Below are 17,474 nucleotides of genomic sequence, written 5' to 3'. Positions count from 1 at the left end.
CAGGTTCTTGTTAATACACAAGTGCTAGTTGCCAGCAAGAAGAAAAAACACTAAATTTACTTCTTTATTTTATTTGTGAATCTGGTTTATAATTGACCCAGTATGCCGGGACGAGGTTCTCTCCTATCAGATTTCGAAGAAAGGATTAATGGAGTGCGATAAACAGGCATCAGAAGCGCTCTGCAGCTGTGCAACATCTCAGAACAATCTGAGCTACTGACAAGCGCTTGGATCCAAAAATACAACCTTGGGTCAGAACCAAACGCTCACAACATGAGCTGCATTACACAGCGACATGCTCGCGCTGACCTTTTCCCAGGGTGCAAATTAACACAATAAACAGGTGCAGAGCAGAACGCTGCATAGACACAATATGAGCAGAGAAGAAACTTGACACAGAGTTGAAATAAAAGATGATGAATGAACCATTTAAACCAGAAACGACTGGACCGAGAAGAAGGAGATCATGGGTTTGACTTTTGTTTCTTTTATTAAGAAGACAGAAGAAATAAGACACATTAGGAACATCAGTTTAAACAAGATTAAGTGCATTTGTGGTTTTATTTCGTTTCTTTTTTTTGTTTCAGTGCTGAAGTCGATAACATTCAAATATTGAAATCATTAGATGACTATTAATGTTTTGACTTTATGATGAGTTCTCAAAAATATAGCATTTGTTTCGTTAAAACTACATATTTAACTGTTACCCTGTTAATTAAAATCTGTTAGTCGTAGAGTTTAGTGGACCTAAAGTATGGTATGTGCGGTTCTAAAAAAATAATTGAGATCCAGTAGAGAAGAAGAAATCTTGAAAGAATCTGTAGAATTGTGGTATCGGTTCGGTTTGGTTCATTTTTGTGCTTCTTTTAGAGCTTCATTGTGACTTTTTTGTCATTCTTGGGTTTATCTTTCGCCGTCTGATCCCTGTTTAAGACACAAAAAAAAAGAGTAAGCGCTTCACTGTAAAGTTGCCTGGAAACCTTAGATCTATGTTCTGGTGTCTGGTTGTTCATTCCAACTTGTCTTCACGTCCCCGGCTTGTTCCACTGACCTTTGACCCGGTCTGGGAGCGGGAAGCGCCGCCTGCTGAGCGCCGCGGAGCTGCCGCTGGTCCAGGCGAGACATGTGATCGGACGCTTGATACTTGGACAAGGACTCTTGCCACTCCTCGTCGAACGCACAGGCCTCGGCTGGAGGGAAGGAAAAACGTCAGATCGGAAGATGAACCCGACGAAAAGTCAAAACTCACATTCGTCCAAGTTCTGGAAGTCCTGGATGAACTCCTTCTCTCCGGTCTTCCTGTTGTTCCTGTTCTCCACCACGTGTCCTCGGTCCTGGATGTGGTGACCGATGGACATCTTCTCCACACCGCTGTCGGAGTCTTTGAGTGTTCGTCGCGTCTCCTGGATCTACTCAAAGAAGAACGACAGAAGTCGATCAAAGTTGTTTCTCTAATAAAAAGGTGTTTTTTGAACGTACTCCTCCAGGGGCGCGGCGTGTCGAGGACGAAGCCTGGAAGACCTTCGGGGGTTCGTTCCCCACTTTGGAATAGGTCATGACTGAAGACGAGCTGAAGGAGTGAGTGTTGGAGTCGGAGGGCGCGTTTCCCTGAGGAACACAAAAACACCTCATGAAACACAGAGGAACTCAAACTTGGCTTCAACAGTACGAGTCTTTACGAAGTTTCTGTGCATCCCATCCATCCTGGTCTTCATGTTCGCCATCATGTTGTCCAACATGCCGAAAGGGTTCCCCGTGGCGTCCTGTGGAGAAACGATCAGACTTCTGCACCACATGCTCGCCACATTAACGGCACATAAACGACTCCCTCGCGTATATACACACAAAGAACAGGCTATATATACGTGCGACATGTGTGACCCACTAACTTTTATCATTGACCCAGAAACCTCATGCAGCGACGGCAGACTCACAGTTCAAATACATCATTCAGCCGCGACTTTCATAGAAAGACCTCTGCCAAGCAGCTAATTCTTCATCCAATTTATGAGGCGAGGATTTATAATCTTTTTGTCTATTAAATTGACATCAAGGGAACAGCAGGTGGCAGTAGTGGTCCAGATACTTAAAAAAAATGAATGGATCCTGATGGTAATCACCACTAAAGTTCAATAATCCGATCTCCCACTCTTCACATTCAGTGAATGTTTCAAGTACTTATATATTTATGAAAACTCTTTAGTGGAACATGCCTTTGATCACGATACCCTTCACTGATATCTCATTACATTTTAAACATAAACCCAAGTGTGGGTACTGATATATACTGTACATAACCGTGTATTATGATATGTTGTTTTGCTTTCAAATCATAGTTCTTTCATGGTTTATATTTTGATAAAGTGAAAATAGATAGATGGATGGATAGATAGATAAACTAATAATTAGTAGTAAAATAATTTGATAATGAAAATATTTACAGTGTTCATTTTTGTGTTCTGTCAATTTATCTTCCAACCACTAGATGGCAGCAGTTATTACGTCATCTGCAGCTAAAAGAGCATTTAAACCTTGCGATGTAGGGGCAATGACTGAGGATGAGGAGATACAGTTGATGACAGTAGCTTTTAAAGCTGATGTTTGGACACGTGTTTCCATCTATTTTAAATCTTGATAGTTATTTGCTCGTAAGCTTGTTTTAACTGTAATGCACTGTAAAGTATTTTAGAAGTATTTTTGCTATCATAATCTGCGACATGCTTCATAAACACAGGCACATGCAGTCGAAAACTCTACTGACCGTGTTGTCAAAGGGAAACAATGATCGACTCACATCCTGAGAAGAATAAAAACATGTATCTAAATGAGTTGCAGGTTCTATTAAAAAACTTTTTTTTTGTTTTTAAAGTCTCACTCCGGGGATCAAGACGAGGAGATCAAAAGGAGGTCAGTACCCACAAGCCTTCTGTGCAACCTTGTGACATGCAGGTGTTTATGGCCCAGTGATCCAGGGTAAGCATCTCAAAACCGGTCAGTATGCGCGAGTGTGTGTATTTTAAAGTGGTCCGAGGCAGAGGCGGCATTACAGATAATTACCAGAGCGCTGAATGACTTGTGTTCCATGTGTAAATCGGTAGCATTGCCAGAGATTAGTGCAGGTTAAACACTAAATCCGCACTCGATTCTAGGAAGTACTGGACCAACAAGCAGCCAGAACCAGTGATCCAGAGGGGTGAGAGGGTCCACATGCTGCACCCTCAGCTTTTTGTTTTTGTTTTTTTCAAAGGCTGCCATGAGAGGCACAGACTCATGAACATCGCTCTGACAGATTCATGACACAGTTAGTCTTTGGGTAAAGACTTGAACTCTTTGTCTCACTTAGTGCCACTTATATTGTCACTATTCAAGAAGACAACAACAACAAGAACGTCTCAATGGACAGAATTTGAACAGAAATTAATGATCCGTTAATGATTTTGTTTACTAATACAGTAAAGCTAGTATTCCCTCATAACATAATGCAGTACCAACAATATAGAAGCCAATATAATTGAATAGTTACAACCTAAATGTGTCCTTTGATACCAGTGACGTTTATAGTGCTTTTTCATGCATAATTCTTTTTCTTGCTTTTTGTCTGTAGTAAAACACAAATAATATATTTGATAAAGGAAAGAGGAGCAGATCATTATATTTTTTGGTTCAAGAACGCTTTTAATGTCTCTATCATTTACTTGTATGGCCTCTAACTGCTGCTGCTCCAGTGCCCGAGTAAGCAAAAAAAAAAGAAAAAGTCAATACCTCTGGACATATTTTACTTTGTTAGTGGGTTTCTCCAGAGACTATAACATCAAACAAGTTAAACAATCATGTGATTGTAGTGACAGATTGTGTTCTTCTTTTTAATTCGACAAAATATTTGAGGTTTCTTGGTGAAACAGAATTAATCTTGAGCTGAGATCTAATGAATTTGTCATTTTAATAAGAACAAGAATGTAACCTCTTCACCATGTGTTATTATGACATTTAATATTGAGTTGCTGTTGTGGGTGTGTGTGTGTGTGTGTGTGTGTGTTTCTGAATGTATTTCGTCGACACATTCACGTGTGTGATACTGTAGAGCCGTCTGTGACATAGCTGATTATAGAGCGGTGCTGCCAAGACATGCTTCAGTCGACAGTTGGACCAGTAGAGACACAATGAAGAGTCGCATCAGAACACACACACACACACACACACACACACGCAAACGCACACACACACACGCACACACACACACACACACACACACACACACACACACACACACACACACACACACACACACACACACACACACACACACACACACACACACACACACACACACACACACACACACACACACACACACACACACACACACACACACACACACACACACACACACACACACACACACACACACAGTCGAGATGTCGAATGTCAACCTATTGACCGTTTATTTGTTATAACAAAGTTAGTTGATAATAATAATTGCAGCATTTTGTTGTTAACATAATGAAACATTTGTGTTAAAACAAGTTTAATTTGTTCCAGGTATTTTGTTGTTTTATTAATGATATGTTCATTAAATTATGATCAATTCATCATTAATTCAATTAAAAAAAAATGTTTTAAAGGATTAAAAAATGACTAAATTCACTTTTTCATTTGAGTTGATTGTCTATTTATGCATCGATTAACATTTAAAAAACCCAATGTTGAATCTTCCATGTGGACGTGCAAGTTTGTGTACAAGTATTCAAATAACAGATATGGGCGTCTATAAACAGCAGGGATATTCCTGGCTCTGTCTAGCTTTCATCAGTCAACACTAAAAGCTCGACTCAGTCTTCCGACGTTCCTGCCTGACCTCGTGTGTCACCATCTATATCATCAGACCTCCGTCCATCTTACAAGTATCTTGTTCTTCCTCTTTAAGTTCTTCTTCTTATTTTATTTTTTATGTATTATTTTTTATTGTTTATGAAAAATTGCTGGCTATTGGTAAAAAAAACAATTTCCTGAAGGAGACCTCCTGAGGGATCAATAAAGTTTTACCTTAAACTCCTTAAACCTTAAACCTTATCATCAATATGTTATATCACAGATAACCTTATTCTTAAAACACATTATTAATTTCGTATATCTTACGGTAAATAGTCTTTTAATACAATTTGTATATATATCAAACAAAATAGTTTTAGGGAACCAGTTAATTACAAATTATTCATTTTTAATTTCGATCAATGCCGACTTTCGAAAAATGTCCAAATACCTTCAGAAATCATTATAAAATCAAGTATATATTCCACAGAACATGCCTTTACATCTTTGCACATTGCAAATGTAATCTTAAAAAAGGTTTTGTTATTCAATTTGAGCTAATATGCTTCAGTGACCAAAAGGTCACATGTGTTAAAAAAACCCAGGAGAACTAAACCTTATTCATTCTTAATTCCGTTGATAAGAAACCTGGTAGAAACTGCTGACTTGCTGTATGGAACACAGTCAATTTCTTTCTCCAATTAGACGCCAACAACTTTCCCTACTTTGGTTTCAGAGCAGTCGTGGTCACAGAGGTCATCGGGGACGAGTCGGTCCTCAGCTGGCCACGGCTCTGCTAATGGAACGATGCTAATTAAGAAGAATCAGGTTTCAGGCTGTGGTGGTTTGGCTTCTGATCAAAGTTCTTATGGTGGATAAATATACACAGACACTTGGATGAAAACAAAGAGGGAACAGATCAGATTCTGCTTTGCTAAGAGTTCAGGTTCTGTTGCTTTTGAAATAAATCTGAAAACCATAAACAAGTACTTGACAGTTTAAACCTGGGGAGTCGACGTCTACACATGTACACTGATGTAAAACGTTTAGAAAAATCAACGTTTTTTTCTCTCCTCTTCCTCCTCAATCGTCTCAACAATATGTAAACACCTGCAAGATACGCCAAGCTGCTGTTGTGTTTTGCTTATGTGATGTGGGTCTCAGACAGTGACTATAATAAATGTTTGGTGACTGGCAGAGTAATAATACGATGACTTGTGGAGTAATAATATGGTGACTGGCAAAGTAATGCTATGGTGACTGGCAGTGTAATAGTATGGTGACTGTCGGTATAATACTATGGTGACTGGTGGAGTAATGCTATGGTTACTGGCGGTGTAATACTATGGTAACTGTCGGTGCAATAGTATGGTGACTGTCTGTGCAATAGTATGGTAACTGTCGGTATAATACTATGGTGATTGGCTGATTAATGCTATGGTGACTGGCGGAGTAATGCTATGGTTACTGGTGGAGTAATACTATGGTAACTGACGGAGTAATAGTATGGTCACTGTCGGTATAATACTATGGTGACTGGTGGAGTAATAAGGTAAGGTAAGGTAGAACTTTATTGATCCCTCAGGAGGTCTCCTTCGGGAAATTGTTTTTTACCAATAGCCAGCAATTTTTCGAAAACAATAAAAAATAATACATAAAAAATAAAATAAGAAGAAGAACATAAAGAGAAAGAACAAGATGACACAATCTAAGTCTAAAGACAAAGACAAAGAACATAGGTCAAGGAAAGAAAAACAACAAAGACAAAGGATACAAAGACTAACATGGAACAGAACATCCAGATACTCTCACTCCACTCCTGCCCCCGAACTCAGAATTGTACAATTTAATAGCCCGAGGGATGAATGAGTCCCTGAGTCTATTTGTTTTGCACCTGGGTAGGAGCATTCGTGCACTCATTCTGCTTCTCTGCTCACTGATGACAGTGTTCAGAGGATGACTGTCATCATCCATGATGAACAGTAGTTTGTTCAATGATCTCATCTCAGCAACTGTCACCAGTGAGTCCAGCTTCATTCAAACCACAGAGCCAGCCCTCCTGATCAACCTGTAAGTAAGTAAGTAAGTAAGTAAGTAATATTTATTTATATAGCGCTTTTCGAGACCAGGGTCACAAAGCGCTTAAACAATCAAAACAATACTCAAAAAAGTACATACTTTAAAGATCAAGATAATACTGAGAACAACACAGGAGTTTGAGAAATTCAAGGAAAACCCTGAACAAATAGAAACGTCTTAAGATGTTTCTTAAAGGAGTCAGTAGACTCCATCAAGCGCAAAGAGAGAGGAAGATCGTTCCAAAGCTTAGGAGCAACAGCCTGAAAAGATTTCTCTGATTTCTGGTCCTGAGCCGTGTGCGTGGAACCATAAGTAGATTCTGATCCACAGACCTCAGAGCCCGAGCTGGGGTGTAAGGCTGGATCAGATCAGTGATGTAAGGAGGAGCCTGACCATGAATAGCTATAAAGTAAGAACCAGAATTTTAAAGTTGATCCTGAAAGAAACTGGAAGCCAGTGAAGAGTTTTAAGGACCGGAGAGATGTGAGTTCTTCTACTTGAGCGGGTCAGAATTCTCGCTGCAGAGTTCTGAATCAACTGCAGACGAGACAGCCCCTTCTTGTTAAGACATGAAAACAAACTGTTGCAATAGTCCAGACGAGAAGAAACAAACGCATGGATTACAAGCTCCAGATTTTTCTCAGTTGAAGGAAACATTTTCTGGTCAGTTTTCTGCAATGTCGAACAAGAGACATGTCTTTATCAAATACAACACCCAGGTTTCTCAGGCTCAGTTTGACATACTGACCTAAGTCACCCAAGTACTGACTCAACCCTGGAATCTTATCATCAGGAGCAATCACCAGTGTTTCAGTTTTGTCCACATTTAGCTGTAAAGTGTTTTCACTCAGCCATTGTTTGATTTCTAGCAAACAATTGACTGAGCTGTTCAGCCTCTGGGGCTCAGTTGGATCAAAAGAGCAGTAGAGCTGGATGTCATCAGCAAAAATGTGATAAGAAACATCTGGAAATCTCTGAATGATTTTACCGAGGGGTAGCTGCTCAGACACCACCTTCTCCAAGATCTTGGACAAGAAAGGGAGCTTAGAAATAGGCCTGAAATTACTGAGGTCAGTTGGGTCTAAGCCTGGTTTTTTGAGCAGAGGCTCCACAATGGCATGTTTAAATGCATTGGGAAAAACCCCTGTGGAAAGGGAGAGGTTCACCATATTGGTAACCCAGTGGCCAATTACATCAAATACTTTGATAAAAAGCCTACAAGGAAAGACGTCATCTGAGCAAGAGGAGGGTTTCATCTTGTTCACTAGTGCCGAAATATCACCCAAAGATACAGCAGTGAAGGAGGACCAAGAGGAGGAGAGGGGCTCAGAGACAGTAGGGGTTTCAAACAAAGGGCGAGAGATTTTCTCTTTGATCAATTTAATTTTGTCAATGAAAAATCTCAACAATGCATTGCTGTCAGTTTCACAGAAGACAGGCGTGATTTGAGGAGCAGGAGACACGAGAGAATTAATCGTGTCAAACAAAACTTTGGGGTTTTTCCTATTTGCTGCTACCAGTTTTCTGATGTAATCAGATCTAGCAGTTTCTACCATCTCATTGTAAGAAGTCATCAGATCCCTGAGGTGAAGTCTATGCACCTCAAGTTTAGTGGACTTCCAGAGACGCTCAGTCTTTCGACAAAGTCTCTTCAGACTCAGGAGATCTTCATTTGTCCAAGGGCACCGTTTTTTCTGAAATTTCAAGTTCGATTTAACAGGTGCCACTTGATCCAGTATTTCAACACAATGATCAGTGAAACAGTGAATCAAACTGTCCACGTCTGGGCAGTCATCAAAGGAAAGACGGTCAAACATAGCAGAAAAACTGTCTGCAGTATCGGCTGAGATGACACGCCTCTGAGACCTAACTTTCAAAGGCTTAGGTTCAGGGATGAAGTCCAGGTTAAACAAGACAAGAGAATGATCACTCAGATGGACATCATGTACAGATACATTAGAAATGTCCAGGCCAAGAGTAAAAACTAAGTCTAAAATGTGGCCTTTTTGATGAGTGGGTTCAGAAACACGTTGCTCAAAATTAAAGGCTTCTGTTAAAGTTAAAAGTTCTTTAGCAGAACAAGATGTGACGTCATCAACATGAAGATTAAAGTCTCCAAGAATAAGGACAGATTCCATTTGAATAATGGAAGATAAGAAGTCACTAAAGTCTTTCAAGAACACCGCTGCCGGACCAGGCGGACGGTAGATTGACACACAATAGAAAGGTCTTGTAGAACCAACCAAGATCATCTGAGATTCAAAAGAAGTGAATTCCTGTGTCTGAATCACTTTGCAAGAACAACTCTCCCTAAAAACAGTAGCAAGACCTCCTCCACGACCAGAGAGGCGAGGCTTCCCCAGGACAGCGCTCCCTACCGGACAGTGTTCGTTCAGATGAATAAACTCTTCCTCTCTCTGTGAAAAGATCATTAAGAATAAAGGATTTATTAGTAATGGAGCGAACATTAAGAAGTCCCACATTCAGCACCGATGACGTCACTGACGACGCCGCGTCACTGACAGGCGCAACCTGTCCAACCTGTTGACACTCCTCTTGGACACCTTTCCACCCCAACACACCACAGCATAGAACATGACACTGGCCACCACAGACTGGTAGAACATGCAGAGGAGCTTCTTGCAGATGTTAAATGATCGAAGCCTCCTCAGAAAGTACAGTCTACTCTGAACCTTCTTATATACATGGTAATGCTATGATGACTGGCGGAGTAATGCTATGGTGACTAGCGGAGTAATGCTATGGTGACTGACGGAGTAATAGTATGGTAACTGTCGGTATAATACTATGGTGACTGGTGGAGTAATGCTATGATGACTGGCTGAGTAATGCTATGATGACTGTCTATGTAATGCTATGGTGACTGGCGGAGTAATGCTATGGTGACTGACAGAGTAATGCTATGGTGACTGGTGGAGTAATACTATGGTAACTGGCAGTGTAATAGTATGATGACTGTCAGTACAATACTATGGTGACTTGCGATGCAATACTATGGTGACTGGTGGTGTAATAGTATGGTAACTGTCGGTATAATACTATGGTGACTGGTGGAGTACTACTATGGTAACTGGCGGTGTAATAGTATGGTCACTGTCAGTACAATACTATGGTGACTTGCGATGCAATACTATGGTGACTGGTGGTGTAATAGTATGGTAACTGTCGGTATAATACTAGGGTGACTGGTGGAGCAATGCTATGGTAACTGGCGGTGTAATACTATGGTAACTGTCGGTATAATACTAGGGTGACTGGTGGAGTACAACTATGGTAACTGGTGGAGCAATGCTATGGTCACTGTTGGTATAATACTATGGTGACTGGTGGAGTAATACTATGGTAACTGGCGGTGTAATGCTATGGTAACTGTTTGTGCAATAGTATGGTGACTGGTGGAGTAATGCTATGGTAACTGGTGGAGTAATGATATGGTGATTGGTGGAGTAATGCTATGGTGACTGGTGGAGTAATGCTATGGTGACTGGTGGAGTAATACTATGGTAACTGGCGGTGTAATAGTATGGTCACTGTTGGTATAATACTATGGTGACTGGTGGAGTAATGCTATGGTAACTGGTGGAGTAATGATATGGTGATTGGTGGAGTAATGCTATGGTGACTGGTGGAGTAATGCTATGGTGACTGGTGGAGTAATGCTATGGTGACTGGTGGAGTAATGCTATGGTAACTGGCGGTGCAATACTATGGTGACTGTCAGTGTAATACTATGGTGACTGATGGAGTAATGCTATGGTGACTGGTGGAGTAATGCTATGGTGACTGGCGGAGTAATGCTATGGTGACTGGTGGAGTAATGCTATGGTAACTGGTGGAGTAATGCTATGGTGACTGGCGGAGTAATGCTATGGTCACTGTCAGTACAATACTATGGTGACTTGCAATGAAATACTATGGTGACTGGTGGTGTAATAGTATGGTAACTGTCGGTATAATACTAGGGTGACTGGTGGAGCAATGCTATGGTAACTGGCGGTGTAATACTATGGTAACTGTCGGTATAATACTAGGGTGACTGGTGGAGTACAACTATGGTAACTGGTGGAGCAATGCTATGGTCACTGTTGGTATAATACTATGGTGACTGGTGGAGTAATAGTATGGTAACTGGCGGTGTAATGCTATGGTAACTGTTTGTGCAATAGTATGGTGACTGTCGGTATAATACTATGGTGACTGGTGGAGTAATACTATGGTAACTGGCGGTGTAATAGTATGGTCACTGTTGGTATAATACTATGGTGACTGGTGGAGTAATGCTATGGTAACTGGTGGAGTAATGATATGGTGATTGGTGGAGTAATGCTATGGTGACTGGTGGAGTAATGCTATGGTGACTGGTGGAGTAATGCTATGGTGACTGGTGGAGTAATGCTATGGTAACTGGCGGTGCAATACTATGGTGACTGTCAGTGTAATACTATGGTGACTGATGGAGTAATGCTATGGTGACTGGTGGAGTAATGCTATGGTGACTGGCGGAGTAATGCTATGGTGACTGGTGGAGTAATGCTATGGTAACTGGCGGTGCAATACTATGGTGACTGTCAGTGTAATACTATGGTGACTGATGGAGTAATGCTATGGTGACTGGTGGAGTAATGATATGGTGACTGGCGGAGTAATGCTATGGTGACTGGTGGAGTAATGCTATGGTAACTGGCGGTGCAATACTATGGTGACTGTCAGTGTAATACTATGGTGACTGGTGGAGTAATGCTATGGTGACTGGTGGAGTAATGATATGGTGACTGGCGGAGTAATCCTATGGTGACTGGTGGAGTAATGCTATAGTAACTGGCGGTGCAATACTATGGTGACTGTCAGTGTAATACTATATTGACTGGTGGAGTAATGCTATGGTGACTGGTGGAGTAATGATATGGTGACTGGCGGAGTAATCCTATGGTGACTGGTGGAGTAATGCTATAGTAACTGGCGGTGCAATACTATGGTGACTGTCAGTGTAATACTATATTGACTGGTGGAGTAATGCTATGGTGACTGGTGGAGTAATGATATGGTGACTGGCGGAGTATTGCTATGGTGACTGGTGGAGTAATGCTATGTTGATGATGGAGTAATGCTATGATGACTGGCTGATTAATGCTATGGTGACTGGTGGAGTAATGCTATGATGACTGGCTGAGTAATACTATCATGACTGGCGGAGTAATACTATGGTAACTGGCAGTGTAATAGTATGGTGACTGTCAGTATAATACTATGGTGACTTGCGCTGCAATACTATGGTGACTGGTGGAGTACTACTATGGTAACTGTCGGTGTAATAGTATGGTCACTGTCGGTATAATACTAGGGTGACTGGTGGAGCAATGCTATTGTAACTGGCGGTGTAATACTATGGTAACTGTTGGTATAATACTAGGGTGACTGGTGGAGTACTACTATGGTAACTGTCGGTGCAATAGTATGGTCACTGTCGGTATAATACTAGGGTGACTGGTGGAGCAATGCTATTGTAACTGGCGGTGTAATAGTATGGTAACTGTTGGTATAATACTAGGGTGACTGGTGGAGTACTACTATGGTAACTGTCGGTGCAATAGTATGGTCACTGTCGGTATAATACTAGGGTGACTGGTGGAGCAATGCTATGGTCATTGTCGGTTAAATACTATGGTGACTGGTGGAGTAATGCTATGGTAACTGGCGGTGCAATACTATGGTGACTGTCAGTGTAATACTATGGTGACTGGTGGAGTAATGCTATGGTAACAGACGGTGTAATAGTATGGTCACTGTCGGTATAATACTATGGTGACTGGTGGAGTAATGCTATGGTAACTGGCGGTGTAATGCTATGGTGACTATCAGTTTAATACTATGGTGACTGTCAGTGTAATACTATGGTGACTGTTGCTTAAACTTTAAAGTGGGAAATTCGAAATAAGTGCAGAACCAACATTAAGTAACTATACTGTGATCCTATAGGAAAATGACAAAGTTATCATAAGTTAGTTATGAGTGTATAGTGTAAAAAGCAAGTGTGTCAGTGGAACAAAGCCCTATAAATAGAGCTTCTGAGAGATGTAAGGGGGGGTCGACCTTTCACCGAGGTATCTCAAGTGGACAATATTAAAACAAAGTATGTGGACAAACACAATTGAATCACACCAAACATTTGGCATCTGTTTCAATTTTAGACATGAATGTCTCAATTTTCTTCTTTTGGGACTACTGCGTTGTTATATATACTCTAAACAGGATAAAAGCGTATTAATTGGCATTTCCTGTCCTTACCCTGTTCTCGTTACTCAGAGCTAGGGATGAGCTGGACGGTGCTGTGGCTTCACGCCTCCTGCCGTCTGTGATGCTGGGCAGACATGATCGTCCGAACGGCTCGGAGAAGCTTCGCATCACCTGCCTCATGTGATCACTGTGGGCTCGGAACGGATCCCTGGGGAAGAAAATAAACAAAAATATGAGATAATTTGGTCATCTTGAATTACCAGATGGTGTCTTTCCTTTTTATTGACAAAGTTCAGTATGTAGCCAAAGTATGGATACATATTTCAATAAAGGAGAACAATTTTAAATATCACCAGAGATAAATATAAATGGGGAAAGAAACACAAAATCAATGAGGAGATTACATTTTTGCCAAATTATATTCTGTGACTATTGTAAGTGTTCAAGAATAAAGAAATGAGGAACACAAGTTCAAAAATAAGAGAAAAATATATTTTCATACCAAAGCCAAAGACTACAGTTGTGTTTTTCTTTGTATAGCATAACATGATTTAAGGTTTTTTTTTAAACTATATATCCTCAGTTAACTTCAAAATTATTCTTTTTTTTAACGAAAAATACATACTCAGAAAAAGCACAAATAAAAAAAGAGGAAAAAGGGCCTAAAACTATTACAAGAAGGCGGACAAAAAAACTACAATCATCAAAAAGTCATCAGATTGAAATTGAAGAATCTCTTATGAAAATTGACAGAACAACTGCTAGCTTTTACTATTAGCACATCTCTAGCTAGCTGTTAGCATATTTATTGATGCTGCATTATTGCTGCATTATTGCTGCATTCAGGTACTTCTACTACTACTAAAAGTAGGATTCTCGGATTTAACCTGCCTAAAATGTTAAATGTTCATTAAAATATTAGAGTCATAAAACCTTTCAAATGTGCATTTTCTTTTCGTTAATGACATTTTTTTTTTCCTACAAAACTGAATAAAAACTAAACAGGTGGAAGTTAAATTCAATATTTACCTAAAGTTTACAACTATTCGTAAACATTAAATTGTTACAAAGGTAAGAGGTTTGTCGCCAGCACATGAATTTATAATATTAATAAAAGTTTATTAAATTGAAAGTGTTAGAAGTTAAGTAGAAGTAATAGTAGTATTTAATACTAGCACACGAGACATAAATCACGTACACGCTGAGATTAATGACCAGCCTTGACCAAATTTTTATTATTTTGGTCCAAATAAAATAGACAATTTAAAATCCAGTTTTGACACATTAAGGGTCAATAAAATAACTCACGAGAAGAAAGGATCTTCGTCGAAGTCCCTGAGAATGTTGTTTCTGAACATGTCCGCTGGATTTGAGGCAGAAACGCAAACAAGTGAATCCGTGGACGAGCTTCTCTCCTCGTGGACGAGCGTCTCTCCTCGTGGACGAGCTTCTCTCCTCGACCTGTGGATCTCGCTTATGATATAGTTTCGCCTCCTCTTGTGAACGGACACGTGACACCGACCGCGCCCCCTGATTGGCTGGTTCAGCAACCCTTTGAACGCCTGTCTGTTGTCAACGGTTGCCACGGCGACCAAGATTGTCTCGAACGTTCTCGTCATGAAAGACTTGTAAAGAAGCCACCGTTGAGTTACACAGCGAATGTAAACGTTCAGAACAACATGCTTACACAACACACTCTTCGGGGGGACCTGGGGGTGACGCAGGGTTGGATCCACAGGCTGACAGGTCCACAAATAGTCTCCCGAGCGAATCCAACACCAAACCAGAACCAGCTCTGAGGGTATAAATACAACCCAGAGAATGAAGTAACAATCATGAGTCGCTGGAACTGGACTTTTATATAACGTTCCTAAAGCTCCAGTGACTTCTGCTGCACAATTTACCGAAGGAGATCTTCAGAGGATCAATAAAGTTGATTTATCCCCAATAGTTCTTATGGATTGACCGTCTAACCAAAGAGCACTTTGGATTCTCCACAACCCTTCGTGATCTTTTTCATGAGCTCCAAAAGATGTAAACATTAGTATACAATAGTGTCACAATGTTTCACTGAAGTCTTCACATGCATGTCCAAGAGAGAGGAGACCTCGGGGCAGACCCAGGACACGCTGGATCTGTGATGCTGGAAGAGGTTTCTGGTGACAGTTAGGTCTGGACCTCTGTGCTCCGGCTGCTGCCCCCACGACCAGTGGCGGATGATGGATGTTTGTTATGTGTAAACACTTTGTTTCGTCATTTTCTCAACCAAACAAATGGATAAAAACATTCAAACCCTTGCAGGAGCCAAGATCTCAAGGCAAGTTTCTACACAATTTGAAAAGAAAAAATAAGCCTAAGTCCTACTTGCATAGTTGCCTTTGACTAGTTTAGCAACATAAAAATAACATAATTCCGCAAAAGAATACAAATGTAGATCACGTAACATTATCTTACCTGAGATGTTTAATTGAATATAAAGACATCAAGATATGTTCGTGCTTCAAACACAAGCTGACATCATGACTAAAGATCTCCAGTAGAAAAGTTTGTTTGAAGGCTTTATTGGAAAGAATCACCAGCAGATCACTTTTCACACACATACACAATAACACACAGTTCAATCTGTGATAGTTTGTTCAGTAAGTCAATCCTGAAGCGTGTCAGGGATGATGAGGAGTAACTTGAAGAAAACAAACATCGGTCGTTGAACGTTCCTTCAGATGACTGGACTTCCCATGAGCCTCTCCTGCCGCAGAGAGTCCAGTCTTTTGAGCCACAGATCCTCGGCCTTGTCCTTGTCCATGAACAGCTGCAGAGACGACAGAGAGAATCAACACATTTATTCATCATCTTCATAACATAAAACAAATCATGCATAACATTTTGACTCTTTTAAAACAATATTATAGGTTTTATTTTGAACAATCATAACTTTCACATTATATTAAGACAGAGTTCATATATTAAAGTTCACATATTAAAAATAAAAACAAAACCTATAATATATTATAATAATAAAAACAACCATAAAATAATTAAACTATAATAATAATCATATGATAAAAATCGTAAAATAAACACAATAATACATAAAATAATTATAAATATATCAACGACACCACAGAAGTACATAAGTCTGGGGAACAAATTATAAACACAAAATAAACATTATTTTATTTGTGGTTTTTATTAAGCGACCAGACCAAAGCACTTCACAGCAGTGCTTCAGTGACGGCGGTTTCTTTTATTTCCTTTATGTCTGTCGTACTGAGAGAAAAAAGGTTTGAATGATTTGAGTGATTCAGTTTTCACGAACAGTAGGGGGAGCCAGAAACAAATCAGCTCAATTTCAAGTAGTGAAAATGTAAGTAAGAAAGTAATTTGTATTTAAAGTGGCATGAAAAAGTTTGGGCACCCCTGTACATTTTCAGGATTTTCCTTTATAAATCATTGGTTGTTTGGATAAAAAATCCAGTTAAATATATCTTATAGGAGACAAACACAGTGATATTTGAGAAGTGAAATAAAGTTTATATGATTTACAGAAAGTGTGTAAGAATTATTTAAACAAAATTAGGCATGTGCATAAATGTAGGCACCCTTATATCTTATTGGTTTTAATACTTTAATTATTGGAACTCAAAATTGGTTTGGTAACCTCAGTGACCCTTGACCTCCATACACAGCTGAGTCCAATCGTGAGAAAGTGTATTTAAGGAGGCCAGTTGTAAGTGTTTCTCCTCTTTGCATCTTCTCTGAAGAGTGGCAACATGGGAGCCTCAAAACAACTCTCAAATGACCTGAAAACAATGATTGTTCAACATCATGGTTTAGGGGAAGGATATAGAAATCTATCTCAGAGATTTAAGCTCTCAGTTTCAACTGTGAGGAACATTGTGAGGAAATGGAAGACCACAGGCACAGTTCTGGTTAAAGCCCGGAGTGGCAAACCAAGGAAAATCTCAGATAAACCGAGGCGCAGGATGGTGAGAACAGTCACGGTCAACCCACAGACCAGCTCCAAAGACCTGCAACATCAACTTGCTGCAGATGGTGTCGCTGTGCATCATTCAACTATTCAGCGCACTTTACACGAGGAGATGCTTTATGGACGAGTAATGCGGAAAAAGCCTTTTCTCTGCACACACCACAAACGGGGTCTCTTGAGGTATGCTAAAGCACATTTGGACAAGCCAGCTTCATTTTGGAATAAGTTGCAGTGGACTGATGAAACTAAAATAGAGTTATTTGGGCATAACCAGGGGCGTTATGCATGGGGGGAAAAGAACACAGCATTCCAAGAAAAGAACTTGCTGCCTACAGTAAAATTT

At 40.2% G+C, this 17,474-nt stretch overlaps 2 protein-coding genes across 3 annotated transcripts in view; both read right to left on the bottom strand.

The window, feature by feature from the left end:
- Positions 1-471: 471 nt before the first annotated feature.
- mlf1 (myeloid leukemia factor 1) lies at positions 472-14,596 on the bottom strand. 2 transcript variants are annotated; one of them, XM_087795540.1, is made up of 8 exons: positions 14,452-14,596; positions 13,195-13,351; positions 2,762-2,797; positions 1,680-1,763; positions 1,480-1,608; positions 1,250-1,409; positions 1,052-1,190; positions 472-924 (listed from the first exon to the last, which is right to left on the bottom strand). In XM_087795540.1, exons 1-8 carry the CDS (start codon positions 14,499-14,501, stop codon positions 867-869), a joined length of 813 nt encoding a protein of 270 aa, XP_087651666.1. In that variant the 5' UTR covers positions 14,502-14,596; the 3' UTR covers positions 472-866. The 2 variants fall into 2 exon arrangements, with proteins under 2 accessions (XP_087651666.1, XP_087651667.1); XM_087795541.1 differs by lacking the exon at positions 2,762-2,797.
- A 1,092-nt stretch (positions 14,597-15,688) lies between these two features.
- Positions 15,689-17,474, bottom strand: part of rsrc1 (arginine/serine-rich coiled-coil 1) — a 117,295-nt gene continuing 115,509 nt past the window's right edge. Inside the window, exon 10 of the mRNA XM_087796259.1 lies at positions 15,689-15,952. Within this exon, the coding sequence (XP_087652385.1) occupies positions 15,860-15,952 (93 nt within the window). The 3' untranslated portion in view covers positions 15,689-15,859. The remainder of the gene's footprint in view (positions 15,953-17,474) is intronic.

This window comes from Callionymus lyra, chromosome 7, assembly GCF_982586985.1.
Source record: "Callionymus lyra chromosome 7, fCalLyr1.hap1.1, whole genome shotgun sequence".
NCBI lineage: Eukaryota > Metazoa > Chordata > Actinopteri > Syngnathiformes > Callionymidae > Callionymus > Callionymus lyra.
This window is presented reverse-complemented; position numbering and strand designations above follow the sequence as displayed.

Bases quoted from the DNA above. Each gene is read 5' to 3' on its own strand.
- mlf1 (XM_087795540.1), bottom strand. From the start codon at position 14,501: ATGTTCAGAAACAACATTCTCAGGGACTTCGACGAAGATCCTTTCTTC. The intron at 2,798-13,194 runs GTAAGGACAGGA...TATTCTTCTCAG, and splicing joins CTCTGAGTAACGAGAACAGG to GATGTGAGTCGATCATTGTT. The intron at 1,764-2,761 runs GTCAGTAGAGTT...GTTTCTCCACAG, and splicing joins TGTTTCCCTTTGACAACACG to GACGCCACGGGGAACCCTTT.